Here is a 19,571-nt window from a genome sequence, read left to right as displayed (position 1 = left end):
GAAAGGGCCCAATAACCAGGACAAAAGATGAGGTTGAATCATTCGCAGCAATCTTCAACCAGAAGTGCCGAGTGGGTGATCCATCTTGGTCTCCTCCAGTGGCCCCCAACATCACAGTGACCAGTCTTCAACTTGTTTGATTCATTTGGAGGCACTGGAAGCAGCAAAGGCTATGGACTGTGACAACATTCAGGCATTAGTATTGAAGATGTGTGCTCCAGAATTTGACATTCCCTAACCAAGTTGTTCCAATACACTAGCATCTACCCAGCATTGTGGAAAATTGCCTACATTAGACCTGGACACAAAAAGCAGGACAAATCCAGCTGAGCCAATTACCTCCCCATCAGTCTACTCTCTATCATTAGTAAAGTGATGGAAGGTTTCATCAACACTGCCATCAAGCAGCACCTGCTTACCAATAATCTGCTCAGTGATGCCTAGTTCTGCCAGGGCAACTCACTTCCTGACCTCATGGTTCAAACATGGACAAAAGAGGTGAATTCTGGAAGTGAGGTGAGTGTGTCAGCCCTTGACCTCAAGGCTGCGTTTGACTATGTGGCATCAAGGAAACCAAGCAAAACTGAAATTAATGGGTATCAAGAGTCAAACTCTGCGCTGCTGGACTCATGTCTGGCACATAGGAAGATGGTTGTGGTTGTTGGAGGTCAGTCATCTCAACTCCAAGACATTTCTGCAGGAATTCCTCAGGATAGTGTCCTAGGCCCAAAACTCTTTAGTTACTTCATCAATGACCTTCCCCCTCATCATAAGGTCAAAAGTAGGGCTGTTCACCAATGATTGCACAATGTTCAGCACCATTTGCGACTCCTCAGGTACTGAATCAGTCCAAGATCAAGTACAACAAGACCTGGATAATATCCAGGCTTCGGCTGAGAAGCGGCAAGTAACATTCACATTACACAAACCCCAGACAATGACCAATTCCAATCAGAGACAATCTAACTACTGCCCCTTGACAGTGTTACCATCACTGAATCCCCCAGTATCAGTATGCTGAGCATTACTATTGACCAGAAACTCAACTGGAATCAGACATAAAAACAGTGACTGCAAGACCAGGTCAGAGGCTAGGAATACTGCAGCAAGTAACTCACCTCCTGACTCCTCAAAACCTGTCCACCATCTGTAAGGTAAGGTTTACTGTGTGATGGAATGTTCTCCACTTGCCTCAAGAAGTTCGACACCATCCAAGGCAAAGCAGCCTGCTTTATTGGCATCACATCCTCCACCAATGCTCAGTAGCAGCAGCGTGTATGTTCTACAAGTTACACTGCAGAAATTCACCAAAGATCCTCAGACAAGCATCTTCTAAACCCACAACCACTTCCATCTAGAAGGACAGGGTAGCGAGTGAATGGGATTAACACCACCTGCAAGTTCTCCTCCAAGTCATTCACCATCCTGATGTGGAATAATATTGTGTTCCTTTACTGTCTCTGGGTCAAAATCTTGGACTACCCTCCCTCAAGGCATTGTCAGTACTATAGTCCATGGGCTGCAGTGGTTCAAGAAGACAGTTCAAGGTACCACCACCTCAAGGGCAGTAAAGTCAGCGACCCCTATGTCCCATGAACAAATAAACAAAACCTTAAAAAGTCCATATACAAGAATTGCTTCAAAATGTGGAAATCGGGAAATAAAAATAATGTTGCCCTGGATAATCCTGGTGTTTGCATAAAAATGGAATCGTGAAGAGGATGTTATTGGTATCTGGCAATGTGGTGCATAAGCAAACTATTTTAGTCTCACAAAAGACTGTTACAGCAGACAGCCTGCATTCAACTGAATCAGAATGAAGAATAAAGAATATTCAGGCAGTTGTAAGGGATCATTAAAATTAGAAAATTTCATTAGAGGGCAAGATGGAAAGCAGATTCAAATGAAATGGATAATGGAGGAGAAAATATCCATTATGAGGGGATGTATCAGGAATAAGCAGATACTGAGAGACTTGAAGGGAAGTAAGTTTGTGTTAAATGTATACACATGATTTCTGCAAACATTAGGAATAAGATACTAGAATTGGATACAGTTGTAATGTTAGAGAATCATGATATTCTCAGAAACATGTGTAAACTGTGCTAAAAAGAGTGACTGCACTATTCAGGCATGTAAAGTGTTCAGAAAAATAAAACAAGAACCTAGTGGTATCGCCTTAATATCAGAGACATGTGGAAAGAAAGGAATGTTAATTTGCAGTCATCGTCAGATGATCAATCTGCTCTGCTGAGTGATAGAAAGTGTTTGTGTGAACAGTAATGTTATCTACCTTGTCTTTACCTCATGAAGAAAGATGCTTACGGACCTTTGATATAGCTAGCTACCTTCTTAATCCCATTTAATGGGACATTTGCATTGGCTAAGTGTAAACATGATTATCTTATGACTTGGTGAATCAAGAAAGTAAAAGAGTTGCATTTATCTTGATTTGAAGTTGAAAAAGGTTCAAATAATAGAAAAGAAGTAGGTCATGCAGTTTCCCTCAGGGAATGGAACAGCACTTGGGAGGGACCATAACCTCTTGTAAAATTTATTGTTGGCTCCAATTTTAATGATGCCATCAAAAGCTAATACACTTGAATTTGAAAGAACTCTGTTGGCTCTGCCTGGGTGTCCTTGTCACCTGCTGAGTTGAACAGATTAAAATCCCAGTCCGTCAGCTCTAGTGCAGTAAGTTCTCTGGGCAATTGCAAAATCCCACCTGCCAGGTTTCTTCAGCTTTAAATGTGCAGCTTTAAACCTGCTTCCCAAGATTGGATCTGTTCCAACACTTTCTAAAAAGGATAATACTATAGCATGTTACGAATTTTTCCTTTGAGTTTTCTCTCATCCTATCTTGAAGGTACCAACTCTGCCTTGTGGTCTGGTTCCTGGGAGCAGATCTTTAGTACAAAGGTTACTCACCAAGTGTGTCTAGCAAGTGAGCTTTGGGAGCCCGTTCCATCACAGTGGGCATTGCAATTTATTTACATCTGGACATCCACCAGCACAGATTCTGTTAGTCGATGGTTAGAACTGGTTACTTTTTCCTTTCTCTTTATCATAATAAGCTCCAGTGCATGGAGGTCAATTGCATTGCCTTTACTGCCCCCTGGCTGAGATCAACTAACCTAGCAGAAATGAGCAATCAAACATCAATCTGACATGTTCTCTGTAACCTCAGTAGCTAGTTGATACATATAAACTCTAAATCATTGAAAAGCCTGTCTCTGTAAATTTCAGTAAAAGAAACTGTGGTGGAATTAAAGCTTTAGAAACAACTTCTGGCAGCAACTCTGAGAACTTTATTAAAACTCAGGAGATCTGTGACTTTCTTGGCAAGCTCTCTTGAAACTTGAGGTAATCTATGTAATTGCAATAACTAATCAAAATGCCTGAATAGAAATCTAAATACAAACAAGGAAATAAATATATATGTGGTATTGGTGAATTGGATGTGCCATGAATGAGGAGTAAAGCTAAAGACACCTTAGTCTTACTTGCTCTCCCATTAGAGAGAAAGAAAGATGAATAGTGGTAATTTAACCTGAAGGTCACCATGCCTCAGACAAGGGGAGAGGTTGAGAAGGAGAGTTCTTTGTGGTGACCTCAGCTCGTGTGAGAACTGAACCTATGCTATTGGCGTCACGCAACATCGCAAACCAGCTGTCCAGCCAACTGAGCTAAACCAACCCCCATGTGAGGAGTTGAAGTTCCATAATAACTCTGGGCAAGCAATTGGAGCAGGGAGAGGGACTGCTTGTTATTAACATATTTCTGGTCCGTATAAACAATATGGCGTTGGTGAATTGAGAATTGATTGACCCATGGGAGCGATCTCCAATATTCTCCTAAATGATGCATTGGAACAGCAGGCCTTGATCCTGTTCTGGGCCAAGGGAGACATTTAAATATCAGTGAGAATGTGCCAGTCATTTGCATGGATCCTGCACATATGATGTCGCCCTGATTTTAATCCTCAGCAGACCTCATTCTCACTGGACAGCACAGTCAAAATCAAGGCCAAGTATGGTTGTGTTAAGAAAAAGCCCATTACCTACTATTTCTTTTGCAAAGCTTAGTGTTTTTGACAATAGAATTTACTTTGTATAAGTTCATCTGGCAATAAGCATCAAGGTTCGCTGAGATAAAAAATAGTCATGAATTAACCGAGCAATATGTTTTGCAGCTATTTGTGCAGTATACGTAAATATCGAAGAAAATCTTTGAACTTAGCAACAGCAGTGTAATAAAGATAGGCAAAAATTAAGAATAGGAATTCAGAAACCATTTAATAGAACTGCATTGAATAAACCATGAAAAAATTAAGCCTGTCATATTTATTGACGTGGTGCAGCAATGCTGTGGTAGACCTTAGAGGTTTGACAGGGAATGTTTCAGAGGAAATATTTTGCAGACTTGCTTCCTGCAACCTTAAAGTGACTATTATGTCTGGTGCATTGAATAAATAATGTTTTACATTGAATTAAAAAGAAAACTGCCTGCTCCTAAGAAAGAAAATAAATTTATACAATTATTAGCTGCCACAAGGTTTTATTAATATTGTTGGCTATATGAACACTTCACATTTCTAAATATGAAAGAAAGCAAAAATCCCAATTCTAGACTTGGAAACATAGTTTAGTTTTCTTTATGGTTATAAATATTAGGTGCTATTTTCAGAACACGAATATATCAGCTTCACAGTGGATGAGATGTCCACCATGACTATCTAATTATGTAAACAGGAGATTTGAACTGGAGGCCCACTCTCAGCTTTGCTGAGCCATGACTGGCTTCTTTGAAGCCCCATGGTTCCCAGAACTTTTCTTCAGCCCTACCTCTTCTGTTATGGACCAGGCCAAACACCTCAAAATATTTAAAAAGATATCCCAGACCCTAACTTTTAGGCAGATGTGAAATGGATATTCCAGGAGTGATGCAGCTGGTCAGATCACTTGGCTTTAAGCAAAACAGCATTTATTTATACACTAAAGTTGTAACACGAACAAAAGAAAACAGCATTTAGAATAACTTAACTTATTTGAAAACCCAACCGACTCTATTACAACTTAGAAAGCTGTTCTAATTCCCGCAACATCCCATAAGCATACTCCTTGACAAAAGGTACTTTCAAACTCCCTGTTCAATGTAATGTACTGAGCACATAATCAGCTAGGAGAGATTTCAGAGAGAAAGTTAGGCAAGATCTCTGTTGAAGCATGGAAGCTCTTTTCACTGCAGATACTTCTCTGCTCCTAGTGGCTTCTGACTCCCTGCTAAAACTAAACCAAACTAGAAAAAAACTGAACTGGGAGAACTGGCCATTCCCCTTTCATTGTACAAAACCTAAAGCCCTCTTCTGAGTATCTGTTACCATTTCAGCACCACTGACTTTACAACCCTTCTTGAAAAAAAGCAAGGACAACATAATCTTGTTAAAGAGGCAACATTGTCACACCTACACTGAGCTGCACCTCACAGTCGTGTCACGTGGCTGACACTTTATGGCCATTCTGAGTCCAGTGGTTTGTTTTTGTGTCAGTCCCAGTGTCTCCTACTGACTGCTCCACAACTCTACAGGTACGTATTGATGATCAGGTAGGCCAGCTCCTTTAAATGTTTAAGAAAAAAACTGTGATACTCTCTCAATCATACTGCCATTATGCAGGGATACCTGAGGCCTACCTGTAAATGGAATGCTCGCCATATCCAAGAAGCAACTAAGTTCGGGTTTTGTAATAATCTGAAAACTCTCAGCGATATGGATTCCTGCATCTCTGTTCTTAGTGGCATACCCTGCTGGTTCAGTTCCGCATGTCCCTTCCTGTTACTTCTCATTATCTATTCCAGCTACAGTGCATTCCCTGCAGTCACCTCTGGTGAAAGTGTGTCTGTGAAAACCCTTTGCCAGTAGCCAATAAGGTTAGCAGCCCTAGTTGGGCAATGCTGAATATTTGATGAAATGTATATCTGATCCCAGTATAATCCAGTCACATCTCTGAATGTTATTGAGTCTGAGAGTGAGTGATTGGAAAACCCAAAGAGTGGAAGCATTTTACCTGAAGGAAGCTTGGGAAAGATACTTTATTCCAACAGTACCAAATCTTAACCCAATAAAATGACATCCATTTACTAATAATATCTGTAACATTTGAATTCCCATTATAACTAATAATGATACAATAACCCACTGATTTTTATGGAACAGGTAGTCATATTTTTAACACTCCTACACAATACTAACAAAAGTAGATGTTCCTTAAATTATCTGTAATACACAAAACAAATCACTGACAAGGTATATAGTAAGTCTAATTAAACCAGAACCTCTACTGACATTCTTAAACATCTAAGGTAAACAGATTGATTCCATTTGAATTGCAGCTTTGTAAATCACTCCACTTTGTATTATTCCCTATTCAATGTACCGTACTGAGCACGTAAGTGGTTATAATTTAGATTTTATCAAATGCCAAGTGCTTTTTAACATGTGACAAAGGTAATTGCTAAATAATTATAGATTTTGCATTAGCTATTTGATTGATGATTTTCGAAAAGACCAGGCTCTGAGTGAATACTACAACACCCCTGCATTGTGTTAGTTTACATAGTTGGAATAAGTCCTAAAAACAAGAAGCGAAAATGTCAAGAGGTTATTTTGGTGAACCACAATTATTTCAACTACTTTTATTACTGGAGAGCAGCAACATTATTGGCAGTTACTAAACTAGGACTTCAAAGGGAGAATATGCATCTGGCTGATTTATATCACATTGTGGTAATAGGAGGTTTTGGATTTTCAGATGGAGGGAAAAATTATGGTGTTAAAATGACATAGCTTCTGATTAAGTGACCAAAGTTCTATGAATATTAATAAGGATAATGAATGACTTAGAAAGTAGTGTCAAATGTTTAGTAGGCAGAAGAAAGCCGAACAGTTGCTGCTGAAGTGTTTCAGAAGCAGCAACGCAAGAAAAGATCTGAACAATGTGCCATAACGTTTTGATCAAATTGAATTCATTATTAAGACTTTGACTGCATTTTATAATTAATTGAAATAAAATGAATTTTAAACTCAATTATGTGGTTTAACCCTTCAAGCATTCGGCTTTTGTGATGACAACCGTATGGAGTTTATTCAGCAGATTAAGATTTAAAATACTCTCTCCCCCACGAAAGTCAGTGTTCCTTTCCTAACCTGTTTACTGTTTACCTACGGTGGCGAGCCTCGTGGAAATAATCTCCAAACTTGACGCGAAGATCGACGCCTTCATCGAAGAGTCCGGGAGCCGATGGAATTCACTCTCAGCCGCGCTACTAAAGCACGACTGAGACATCAAGGAAATTGAACGCCGAGTCGGAGGGGTGGAGCTAAAGGCCGCGACCTCCGAGACTATAGCAGAATCGGCCGTGGATCGAGTCCGGACCTTAGAGAACCACATCGATGACCTCATTTGCTGGGCCTTCCCGAACGGGAAGAGGAAGGCAAACCTAAAGCATTTCTCGAGCAGTGCCTTCCACAGCTTTTAAATCTGGAGGCTGGATCAGGCCAGGTAAGGGTGGAATGGGCCTACCGGGTTGCAATACGTGGGCCTAGCTCGAACCAGCGCCCCCGCCCAGTCCTGTTCCGGCTGCAGAGTTATAAGGAGAAGCAGATACTCTTAGGAGCTTCCAGAAATCTTGGGTAAGATCCCCAAGCCATGATTTATAAAGGATCCAAGATTATGTTATTCCAGGACTTTTCCCCAGCTCTGGTCCAAAAGAGGAAGGCGTTTGACGAAGTGAATAAGTGTTTAAAGGACTTAAATGTTCAGTACTCCTTGCGCTACCCAGCAACGCTACGCTTTAACCATGAAGGGTCCGTGTACAACTTTGGATCGCCAGAGAAGGCCAAGGAATCTTTGGACTCTCTTAGATAAATTGTAAGAGTTAATTGATGTTGTTTTGCTCTCCCCCACCCCGCTTTTGATATGGAATTTTAAAAAAATCGAGGGGGCAAAAAACATATCGATTCTGGTATGACATTTATGTGGATTGGAGTAAAAAGAAAAATCTCTGCCCTGTGGATGGAGGCATCTCCATACATCTACTAGTCCTAATTCTTTGTTCAAATCCACCAATTGTCTAGATCTGGGAGATACTCCTGCAGTACTCTTGGGAATCCTATCTATTTCCGGATCCATAATACAATTATGGTTTACACCCCGCTTTTTTTTATATTAATCCCTTTCATTACCTTACTGTTTAATATTATCTTCGGGGGGTTCTCTACTTAGCAATTTTCTCCCCCCCACCCTCATTTTTTAAATTTATATATAGGCTGGGGGTTCTAGTTAATGTAGTTCGGGGGAGGTGGTTACCTTATCCTATTTTATCTCTGTCTTTAGGAGCGGGGTTGTTTTCCCCTGTTATTTTGTTTTACTATATTTAATTATTACTTGTTGAGACTGTAATTTTATAGTTATATATGTATTAACATTACCAAATATATCCAGGTGTTGATGTTGGGGGGGGGGGGGGGGGGGAGGTGGGAAGGGGTAGGGTGTTCACTGTTAACTCTAGCTCTGTAGTGTATTTGAATTTTCTTCATCATATTGGCTCAAGGGTTGGGAGAATATATGATGGCTTTTGGAAAGGAAGTGATGCCCCCTGGGAACAAGAGGGAAAATCTCCATTTAAATACATTTTATATTTTTTTTATTTAGAAATAGTTTTTTATTATATTGGTGTGAGTGTTTTAGAGAGCCTTTATTTTTGTGAATTTTATATGCTCTATGCTCGGGATGTTTGGATAGGGTTTCTTCTCCCGAGGGGTCTTGGATCTGCCCGGACGATTATGGTTAATCAGTCGTTTAAATGGTGCACCTGGAATGTCAAGGGGAGTAATTCACCAGTCAAAAGGGAGAAAATATGATCAAACCTCAAGAAAGAAAGGGTTGATATAGCTCTCCTACAGGAGACACACTTATTGAAATTATGACAGGGTGGATTTGATCAGGCCTTCTTTTCTTCCTTCAGCTCCAAAAGTAGGGGAGTTGTTAACCTTATTCGGAAGAATTTCCCTTTCAAAATCCTAAATCAGATAAAAGACGAATCTGGACGATATATTCTGATTAAAGCGCTTATAAGTAGAGAGGAATATGGGATCTTAAATCTGTATTGTCCCACGGCACATCCTTTTAAATTTATCATGGAAGCCTTCTCAAAATTGACGGCTCTCGGTGCTCGTCATACAATTATAGGGGGAGATTTTAATTGTATTATGGATCCGGAAATAGATAGAATTCCCAAGAGTACTGCAGGAGTATCTCCCAGATCTAGACAATTGGTGGATTTGAACAAAGAATTAGGATTAGTAGATGTATGGAGATGCCTCCATCCACAGGGCAGAGATTTTTCTTTTTACTCCAATCCACACAAATGTCATACCAGAATCGATATGTTTTTGGCCCCTTGATTTTTTTACATTCCATATCATCCTGTAAAATAGGCAGTATAGCAATTTCTGATCACGTTGTTGTATATATGGAAATCAAGGTGAGGAACAATAAGACATCCCCCCGGCATTGGCGTATGGATCCCTTGCTGATGAAGGATAGTAAATTTGTAAAGTACTTCTCTCAAGAATTTAAAACTTTTTTAGAAATTGATTCAGATATGGATAGCAACCCATCAATGATGTGGGAGACCATCAAAGCTTACGCACAAGGTTTGTTCATTTCATGCTCAGCGACCCAGAAAAAATTAAAGGGAGAACAACGGCGTCTGCTCGAAGCTCGCTTAAAAGGGGCTGAAACAGCATACGCTGACAGACCTTCTATTATCAAATTACAAGGGAACACTGCCCTTAGGACAGCTCTAAACACCACGCTTACCCAATCGGCTAAGAGGGAAATATTATTTGCAAAACAAAGCTTATATGACTTTGGCGATAAACCTGGTAGATACAGCATTTCTCGCAAAGAAAAAAAGGCCCCTCAAACTATCACGTCTATCAAGAAAGTACGGGTATTCTGACTCATGATCATAAAAGGATTAAAGCAATCTTTCGAAAATTTTATTCTGATTTATATAAATCGCAGGATTGCAAAGACAGAACTAGGACAATGCAATCATTTTTTAAAGACATGACCTTTCCGGACCTGAATGTTCCCTTAACAAGCCAAAAAATACTTTACGCAATCAGGCAACTTCTGAACAGTAAAGCACCTGGCCCAGGTGGCTTTCAAGCTGAATTCTACAAAGAATTTACAGGAATATTGGCTGGTCCACTTATGGACATGTATAACTATTCATACAGTCAGGGCTGTCTCCCGCCTTCGCTGAAAGAGGTGAACATCTCTCTTATTCTCAAAAAAGGAAAGGACCCAGAAGATTGCACATCATACAGACCAATAGCCTTGCTAAATGTAGATTTTAAAATCCTTTCTAAAACATTAGCATTGAGGCTAAAAAGGGTATTGCCACACATCATAAAGGAGGATCCGACGGGGTTTATTAAGGGCCGTAGATCATCCAATAATGTCAGAAGGGTTTGAATGTGATTCAAGCCTGCCATCAGGGAAAGATACCAGGAGTAGTAGTCTCATTTGACGCGGAAAAGGCATTCAACAGGGTTGAATGGTCATATCTGTTTTACACATTGGAAAGGTTTGGCGTTGGAAAGGTGTTTACTAAATTGGTCTCAACACTGTATAATGATCCCAAAGCAGTTGTGATCACCAATGGATTAGGCTCGGATAGCTTCAGTGTGGATAGGGGCTGCCGTCAGGGATGTCCTCTTTCGCCATTGCTATTTACGCTAATAATTGAGCCACTAGCAGAAGCAATACGGGCTGATCCTAATATAACAGCCCCAAGGATTGGTATAGGTAAACATAAAATTACCCTTTATGCAGGTGATGTTCTTCTATTTCTCAGTAATCCTTTGATGTCTGTGCCTCACTTAATCCAAGTTATTAATACATTTAGTGTATTTTCAGGCTACAAAATTAATTTCTCAAAGTCGGAGGCTATGCCAATAGGTGGCCTTGCTAGTATATCCCACTTATTGGACAGATCCAACTTTCCCTTTCGGTGGTCCCTGGAGGGTTTCTTATATTTAGGCATTTTTATCACCCCAGTATTTAATTAGTTATACAAGGCTAACTTTGAGCATTTACTGGAAAGGATAAGGCAGGACCTCCTGCGATAGGGAGACCTTCCAATTTCCTGGTTAGTAGAATAGCACTAATTAAAATGAATGTCCTGCCCCGTCTCCTATACCCTATGAGAATGCTTCCGGTGATGCTGCCGAGGCTGGCACTATGTAAATTGTATGGCTGGCTGGGTTCCTTTATCTGGAATCATTGATGGTCCCTCATTAAGCTGAAGAAGCTACAGCTTCCACAGGCATGGGGAGGATTGGACTTCCCAGATTTTAGGAAATATCAGTTAAGTTCCCTATTAAGCTACATAGCCGATTGGGTCTTGTCTGACCCGTAATCAATCTGGCTGGACATCGAGGCTTCTCAAGTAAAATACCCACTTATTAACCTCTTGTTTTCAGACAAGAGAAAAATCATTGTGGATCAATGTAAAAACCCTATAATACTAAACACAATTAAAGCTTGGAATATAATGCGGCAAAATGAGGGCAACTCACATAAAACATCCCCCATGCTCCGATAGTGGGGGGAGCATGAGAATTTCAACTGGGGCTTACAGATGCCACTTTCAAACTCTGAAGATCCAGGGATATCTCATGTTTAGGGGATCTGTTTAAAGAAGGGGTCCTGATGTCTTTTGAACAGCTGCATCAAAAATTTGGATTACCTAATGGTGATCTCTTTCGATACTTCCAAATTCGAGATTACATACAGAAGAAGACTACGCTATTAGATAGTCTTTATAAATCAGATAGAGAACGTAGAGTGCTATGGCCAATGGGGGTATCTTCAATCAGCACTATTTATCATTTATTACATGATGAAGTATCGGGAGATATGGACAATCTGCTTAAAACATGGGATCAGGATTTGGGACTGGAAATCTCCATAGAAATGTGGAATGACATTTGGGGAAATGCCAGAAAAATCTCCATCGGCAACAGAACTCAGGCCATTCAGTTGAAGATACTTCATAGGGCCCATATAGCACCGGATTGATTGGCAAAATTTAAGGCAGGAGCATCTCCAATGTGTCCCAAATGTAAAATAGAGGTGGGCACTCTTGTACATTGCTTATGGACCTGTCATAAGATCTGTAAATATTGGACTAAAGTAGCAAGTGCTCTGACAGAAATCTTAGGAGTGGATCCAGTATCTCTCCTTTTGGGCTTTTCAAACTTCCCCTCCCTGGATATGCACGGGAAGAAATTAATTTCTATTCTCTCTTTCTGTGCAAGGAAAAATATTTTGATAAACTGGGTGGCTGAGGGACCCCCTGGACTTTCAAGTTGGCACAGAATAATCATGGAATGTATTCCCCTTGACCTCCTTACAAATATGGTGCACCAAAAGACCGAATTATTCCATAAAATATGGCAGCCCTTCTTGAATTACACAAATACAGATATTTTGGCCATCCTAACAAGGGCTTTTATTTAATTGAGATGGCGAACCTGGCTGGTCCGGGGCCCCTTGGGAGAGAAATCCCGCATGAATACGGGTTTTGTTATGACTCGATGTCAGCACATTCCAAGCATGTATCTCACTACCCAATTTCTGTGTTATCTGTCATTTTTTTTCCCCTGAATAATGTAAGAGACTTAATTATACACTCTGGTTAGTTGTAGGTTAGATTAGTAGTTAGTTGAGTTTTGGTTTTTTTCTCTTGGTATCTCTTTTCTTCTGTTTGATAGATTTTGGTTATTATTTATTTAAGATTTAATTGTATATCAATGTTTATACTTGGGTTTTTTTTATTTGTAAACTTGTAAACATACGTTAAGTTTTCAATAAAAATATCTATTAAAAAAAGTATCCATGTTAAAAAAACAGTATTCTGAAATCTGAGGAGGATGGAAACAATACAGAGCACGTTCTATATTGTGTGAAAATGAGAATTTCAATATTCAACAATGAGTACTATTATTGAAAATGGCTATAATTATGTCACGATGAAAAGAAATATAGTTGGAAGTATATGTTTCAACTTGCCAAGTGAAAATGAACAAACTGGCAATCTTCCATCTTGTGAGACAGTGGTTTGCACCTTGGTATTCAACACTGTGATAAACATTGCATGATTTGGCTCAGGACCTCCACTCTGGAATGGTATTGCTGAAGACAAAGAGTTGAAAAGTACTTCCTCTGTAACCACTTCTCTGGTATCTCAACTTTCTGTTTCACCTCTTCCAATGCCCCACTAAACAGTCAGACTTCAGAGGTCCCAACTGTTGGTCACTGACTCCCATGTGTCTGTCAGTGTCATACCTCTCTTTTAAGAGACCTTGTCGTAAAGGAGAAAGTGAGGACTGCAGATGATGGAGCCAAAAAGTGTAGCGCTGGAAAAGCATCCGAGGAGCAAGAGTATCAACATTTCGGGCATAAGCCCTGCATCAGGAATGTTGTGAAGAAAGGGACATTGAGCTGGTTGTGACTCTGTGGCCAGTTTACCATGTGCAAGGTCTGTCAGTATAAGATGGATGTGGTTAAATTATTGGAAATTAGCAGTTGTGATCATGGATTAATAATGGGTGTATGCTGATGGAATTAGCGTGCTCTAGGACTTATTTGTTGATGATCTGGTGCTGCCAAAAGAATCCAAGAATGCATCTGAGACAGAAAAGGTGAAAACTCTTCAAATTTTTCATCTAACAAATGTTATTCAGGATTGGGTACTATAGAAGGATGACTGAGGAAACAGAATTGGTTGGTGCTTAGTTTAACTGAATGGTTTCAATTAAAATTGAACATACATTGTAAATAGTTTTGAGGAGTAGGAGTCAATTTCAATATTCCCATGCAAATTGTAACACTTTGTGGATTTTAATTTACCATACTTCCTCTGGGAGTCCCCAGCATCACAAATGCCAGTCTTCAGCCAATTTGATTTGCTCCACATGATATCAAAAAATAGTTGAAGGCACTGGATACTGCAAAGGCTGTGCACCTTGACAATGTTCAGCAGAAGTACTGAATACGTGCTCCAGAATGTGCTGTGCGCAAAGCTAGGTTTTTCACTATAGCTACAACATTTGCATCTAGCCACCAATGTGGAAAATTGCCCAGGTATGTCCTGTACACCACCTGCAAGTTCCCCTCCAAGCCACTCATCATTTTGACTTGGAAATATATTGCTGTTACTTCAGTGTTGCTGGGTCAAAATTCTGGAAACCCCTCCTAATGGCATTGTGTGGGTATCTATTGTGAATGGACTGCAGCAGTTCAAAAATGCGGCTCACCACCACCTTCTCAAGGACAGCTAGGGATGGGCAATGAATCCTGGCCCAGCCAGAAGTGCGCAGGATCTCTCAGCAATCCTACAGTCTGGCAAAGTGACAATAAACATAATACACTCTTCTCAGCACTGGGAAGTAAACAGATCACTTCTTATATCAACTGCAAACTCCTCCTTCATTTGCCTCGTTGGAAACCTCATTACCTGATACAGTTCTTGGCTGCAAAGACTAACAAATCTCAACTTCAATTCTCAGATTTGTGCTGAGTAATCTGATCTTTTTTCAATGATTCATGACAAGTGGGAATCATTGGCAAAGTTTGCTTTAATTGCCCAAATCTGATTGTTGTTAAGAAGGTGGTGTCCTTTTGAACCACTGCAGTCCGTATGATGATGGTACAACCACAGTGTAACCAGAGAGGGAGCTGTAGGATTTTGGTTCCAGTGAGAGTGAAGAAACGATGATCTGAATCTCTAGCTGGGATGTATCCTCCCCCTCCACCCCCCATAACCCTCCCCAGTGTTGGCTTTGGTACCCTCAGGTGGCTCAGATAGTAAAAGATCAGCCAGGGTTCTCACCTGTTTGCTACTCACTGATTAATGTTGGAAAGTCTATATATGTTTAGCTCTCAGACATGAGGAAAGTATCAGGTATAGCCATCATGATTGAATTCCCTGCTCTCACTTGTTGTTTATGCAATTGGACAATGGTCACTTCAGCAAGATGCCAAAAGAGCCTAACCAGCAAATTGAAGCTTTTCACTGTATTTTACTGTATTATTCACTGCAAAATACACATGACAATAAGTCATTTATTTATTCATTCATTCAGTGATGTGGAGGTGCCAGTGTTGGACTGGGGTGGACAAAGTTAGAAGTCACATGACACCGTTATAGTCTAACAGGTTAATTTAAAATCACAAGCTTTCAGAGAGCTGCTCCTTTGTCAAGTGGAGCAGTACTCTGAAAGCTTATGATTTTAAATAAACCTGTTGGACTATAACCTGCTGTCATGTGACTTCTGACTTCAGTCATTCAAGTGTGAAAGTGAGAGAAGTTTAATTGATGGCCACTAATTTTTGACCCTGAAACATATGCAAAGTTCAAAGTCAGAGAGCAGAAACACCTCAGCTGCCTTTTTAACCTCCAAGGCCTACCCTCTACAATGCTCAGATGAACCAGTTAATAGGCGAGATGCTATACCATCTGAAACTAACACAAGATTGCTTAACTGTGCAATAAAAACCGAAAGAACTGTGGATGCTATATATATATATATATATATATATCAGAAACAAAAACAGAAATTGCTGGAAAAGCTCAGTAAGTCTGGCAGCATCTGTGAAGAGAAATCAGAATTAACGTTTCATTTCCGGTGACCCTACCTCAGAACTGGTGGTGGCTAGGAAAATGTCGACTTATATGCAGAAGATAGGGTGGGTGAAGGAGATAAAGAGTAAACGATAGGTGGGGGTCGAGCCCAAAAAGAGAGAAGAACAGTTGGACAGACAAAGGAGTGGATACCAATCCTGCTTGGAGGTTGAATAGCTAATAATGGGGACTGTTATTGGCTAACAGTGAGTTGTGTGTAATAGCAGACTATGTGATAATAAGACCTGATGTATGAGGGTAGGGGCTAGGACATAGCAGAGTCCAAGTTTTAAAGTTATTGAACTTGCTATTGAGTCCAGAGGGTGCAGGTCCCCAAGCTCAAAATGCAGTGTTGTTATTTCAGCTTGCACTGAGCTTCTTTGCAGTACTGCAGCAAGTCTGGGGCAGAGATACTGGGCAGGGAACAGGGTACATCTCTCAAAAGATGAGACATGAATATTGGGCAGCGAAGAGTGAGACATAGACAAAATGTAAAAGTGGAATCTACCTAATATGATACATATACGTGTAAAGCAAAATTTCATGCTTTTATCAAGCAGTTCTGGAATGTCACCTTAAGCAACATTCATTTTGACTATTGATACTTGACTACTAAGTTATCACGACAGATCCTTTTTCAGGAATGCAGTGCTTATGATCCAGCAGTTAATAACGTTTAACTAATTATCCTGCAGGTTGGCCATCTTTCTATGATGTGTTGGATTCTAAAGCAATAACACAGGTTGATGACTTCTCCCATGGTATGCACAGGATTGAGATCAGTTGCAGCCATGTAAGTTTAATACATACTTCCACTCATGCACCATGTTTCTTCAGTTTCCAAGTATTTTTAATCTGGGATAGTTCTGGTCATGTACCGTGTTTCCACAGTTGCTGAGTGTTCAGTATGTGGAGGTGTCAATGTTGGATTGGGGTGGACAAGGTCAGAAGTTACATAACACCAGGTTAAAGTCCAATGCGTTTTGGATGTAAGTTAGCTCGCTGAGCTGGAAGGTTCATTTTCAGACGTTTCATCACCATACTAGGTAACCTCTTCAGTGAGCCTCCGGTGAAGCACTCGTGTTACTGACCCACTTTCTATTTATGTGTTTAGGTTTCCTTGGGTTGGTGCCATCATTTCCTGTTTTTTTTTCTCAGAGCGTGAGAAAAAGAACAGGAAATGACATCACCAGAGGAAATGACACCACCAACTCAAGGAAACATAAACACAAATAGAAAGTGGATCAGTAATACCAGTGCTTCACCAGAGACTCACTTATGACATTACCTAGTATGTTGACGAAACATCTGAAAACAACCTTGCAGCTGAGCGAGCAAACTTACATCCAGAACCTCAACCTGAGCTACAAATCTTCTCAAAACTCCAACGGGTTTATTTGAAATCACAAGTTTTTGGAGTGCTATTGACTCCACGTGATGAAGGAACAGCGCTCTGAAAGCTTGTGATTTCAAATAAACCTATTGGACTACAACCTGGAGCCATGTGACTTATGACCTTTTCTGAGTATTGTTCAACTGGGACAGTTCAGCTTTTATACCAGTTTCAGTTTAAGTGATTATAGGTTTACTTAAGAGCCCAGTTCTTTACTCTGCAATTTACAGATTACATTTTATCGGAAGTAGGATTATTCCAGTGTAGAAGCTTCGACTCGGAAAACCGCCTATGATTACTCAAACTTTATAGAGTAGTGAAGCTATACAAAATTGAGTGCATTAATAGAAGAATCAGAATTGATCCTTGTGTCCCTAGTATAGAGAGGGTACAGTAAATCTCACTTTTGATAGCTATCTAGTGATCCCTGCTCAGAAGACATACAAGAACAGATTTGTTCAGATATGTTGTTGTAATAGTCATCAAAACTCTTTATATCAAATTTTGCAACTAACAGTTCGATAGAATTGTGGAACGTAAACCAGCAAGGGATCAATGTTCTCAGGAGGAAGGGGAGAAATGAATCGTGAAATTTAATTTAAAACTAAGAAAATGTATGCTGCACCTCCAGTACAATTTTTAAAAATTACTTAGGTTTCTACCACAAGATTATATTCACCAATAAATTCCAGCAAAATTGAGAAGTAATTTATTCATCATGTCCAATTAATATAAAATGGATCTAATAAATGGACTTGACTGAAATTATCTGGGGATTGCAACTCTAGATTTCAATTTGCATAAATATTGGCAATTAAATTCCCTGAGTCTTAAAACTGGAAAGGGATATTGGGGCTTAGGGAGATCCGTGTTTCCTGGGTAGCAGGAGGAGGACTGACCCTGGCAATCAGCTGATGGTCCAGCAACCTGACAGGACATGAGAAAGGTTCCCTCCCTTTTAACTACTCTGAATCGCTGTCACAAGCACACGGTCTGATTTCAATGTGTATGCAAGTGATGGTTTGACAGGCCTCCATGTGTGTACAAAAGCAATGGGCAGACCAGAAAACTTTAAATGAGACTTTTACTCTTTCCAGCACAGATTGACAGACATATGCTGGTGTTTCAACTTATTTTGTTCTGATCTTTGCTGTAAAGTTGATTCATGTCCACATGGGTCATTTTTTTTCCCTTGAAATCATTCAAAGTGATTAAATTGTGCATTGCTGAGTTAATGAAGTAATGTGTATATTTTAGAATTTGCAATCCCTTACCAAATTGCTAGAAGAATACTTTTTAACCAGGGTGAGAAATAGCTGCTATTAAAGGTTAAAAGGTTAGATCAGAGGGAATATTTAGATGTAATCTTCACTTTACTACCTTGTGGTGAATAATGCAGAGTTTAATGGTAATCTAAAATATCCTTTTTGTTACAAGAAAGCAATTACTTTTGCTGTTTTATTTCAGTGTGGTGCACATCTGGGACATGTCTTTGATGATGGGCCTCGTCCAACCGGTAAACGGTATTGTATAAACTCTGCCTCATTATCCTTTATACCCACGGGCCAGAGCTCAACTGATGAAGGCACCGATCCTGCCACATCTGGCAAGACTGAACTCTAGGCTACAGAAGGCTGATGGATGGGGTTATTACTTCACAAGCCCAAGCTCCAGGGACAAATATCTTCCTGCATTTAAAGTAATAAAATAACAAGTTATTTAAACACACACAAGTAAAGATCTTCTCTACAAAAGCACAGAACTTGTTTAAAATGAATATGACTATCCTTGTAAACTTTCTTCTTGCAGGATGTAGATTGTAACGGAGTAAGTCAATGTGGTTGGGTTTTTAAACTGTGGGAGTTCTACCATATAGCATAGAAAATCCATTGTACTGTTCCAGAGCAGCATAGCATGGCACAGGGCAGGCAGGAAAAGCAAGGTATTAGCAGTTTCCTCATCATGTAATTTGGAGACTGCCAGGAATGCTTGACAATGAAATGCAGTGGCAAGAGAAAGAAAAGTTCAAGCTTGGGTCACGCTGTCCTAAGCTGACAAAATCAGGAAAGCTACAGGATGTTATAAGTCAATGCGTTGAACATCAGAATTAAAATTATTTTTGTGAAGTGACATATATTTTCCCTTATCTTTTACTCAGAACTTGTTTTCAATACTATTGCCTTAATAAAAAAAATAGCAATATAAGACTGATGTGTGTGGCACTGTGTTGTGTATTGCACTGGCTGACCATAGGTCAATTCATTTACAGCTGGAATATATCAAGAGCACCTCAGTATATCTAGTTCCATTGTTGATGGTCTGCATCTTGAAAAAAATATTTTCAGTACTTTATCTCATGGAGTCTCCTGAAGCAAGGGTCAGAGCAGTGGAGCATGCTCAGATACTCTACATACATTCA

The 19,571-nt window shown here is 39.9% G+C and overlaps 1 protein-coding gene across 2 annotated transcripts in view; it reads left to right on the top strand.

The window, feature by feature from the left end:
* Positions 1 to 19,284, top strand: part of msrb3 (methionine sulfoxide reductase B3) — a 131,060-nt gene extending 111,776 nt beyond the window's left edge. For both annotated transcript variants that reach the window (XM_043709653.1, XM_043709654.1), the window contains 2 exons: positions 16,455 to 16,552; positions 18,620 to 19,284. In XM_043709653.1, coding sequence (XP_043565588.1) covers positions 16,455 to 16,552; positions 18,620 to 18,775 — 254 coding nt within the window. In that variant the 3' untranslated portion in view covers positions 18,776 to 19,284. The remainder of the gene's footprint in view (positions 1 to 16,454; positions 16,553 to 18,619) is intronic.
* The last annotated feature ends 287 nt before the right edge of the window (positions 19,285 to 19,571 follow it).

Source organism: Chiloscyllium plagiosum, chromosome 19, assembly GCF_004010195.1.
Source record: "Chiloscyllium plagiosum isolate BGI_BamShark_2017 chromosome 19, ASM401019v2, whole genome shotgun sequence".
Taxonomy (NCBI): domain Eukaryota; kingdom Metazoa; phylum Chordata; class Chondrichthyes; order Orectolobiformes; family Hemiscylliidae; genus Chiloscyllium; species Chiloscyllium plagiosum.
The sequence above is the reverse complement of the archived record's forward strand: the minus strand, read 5'-3'. Positions and strand labels throughout refer to the sequence as shown.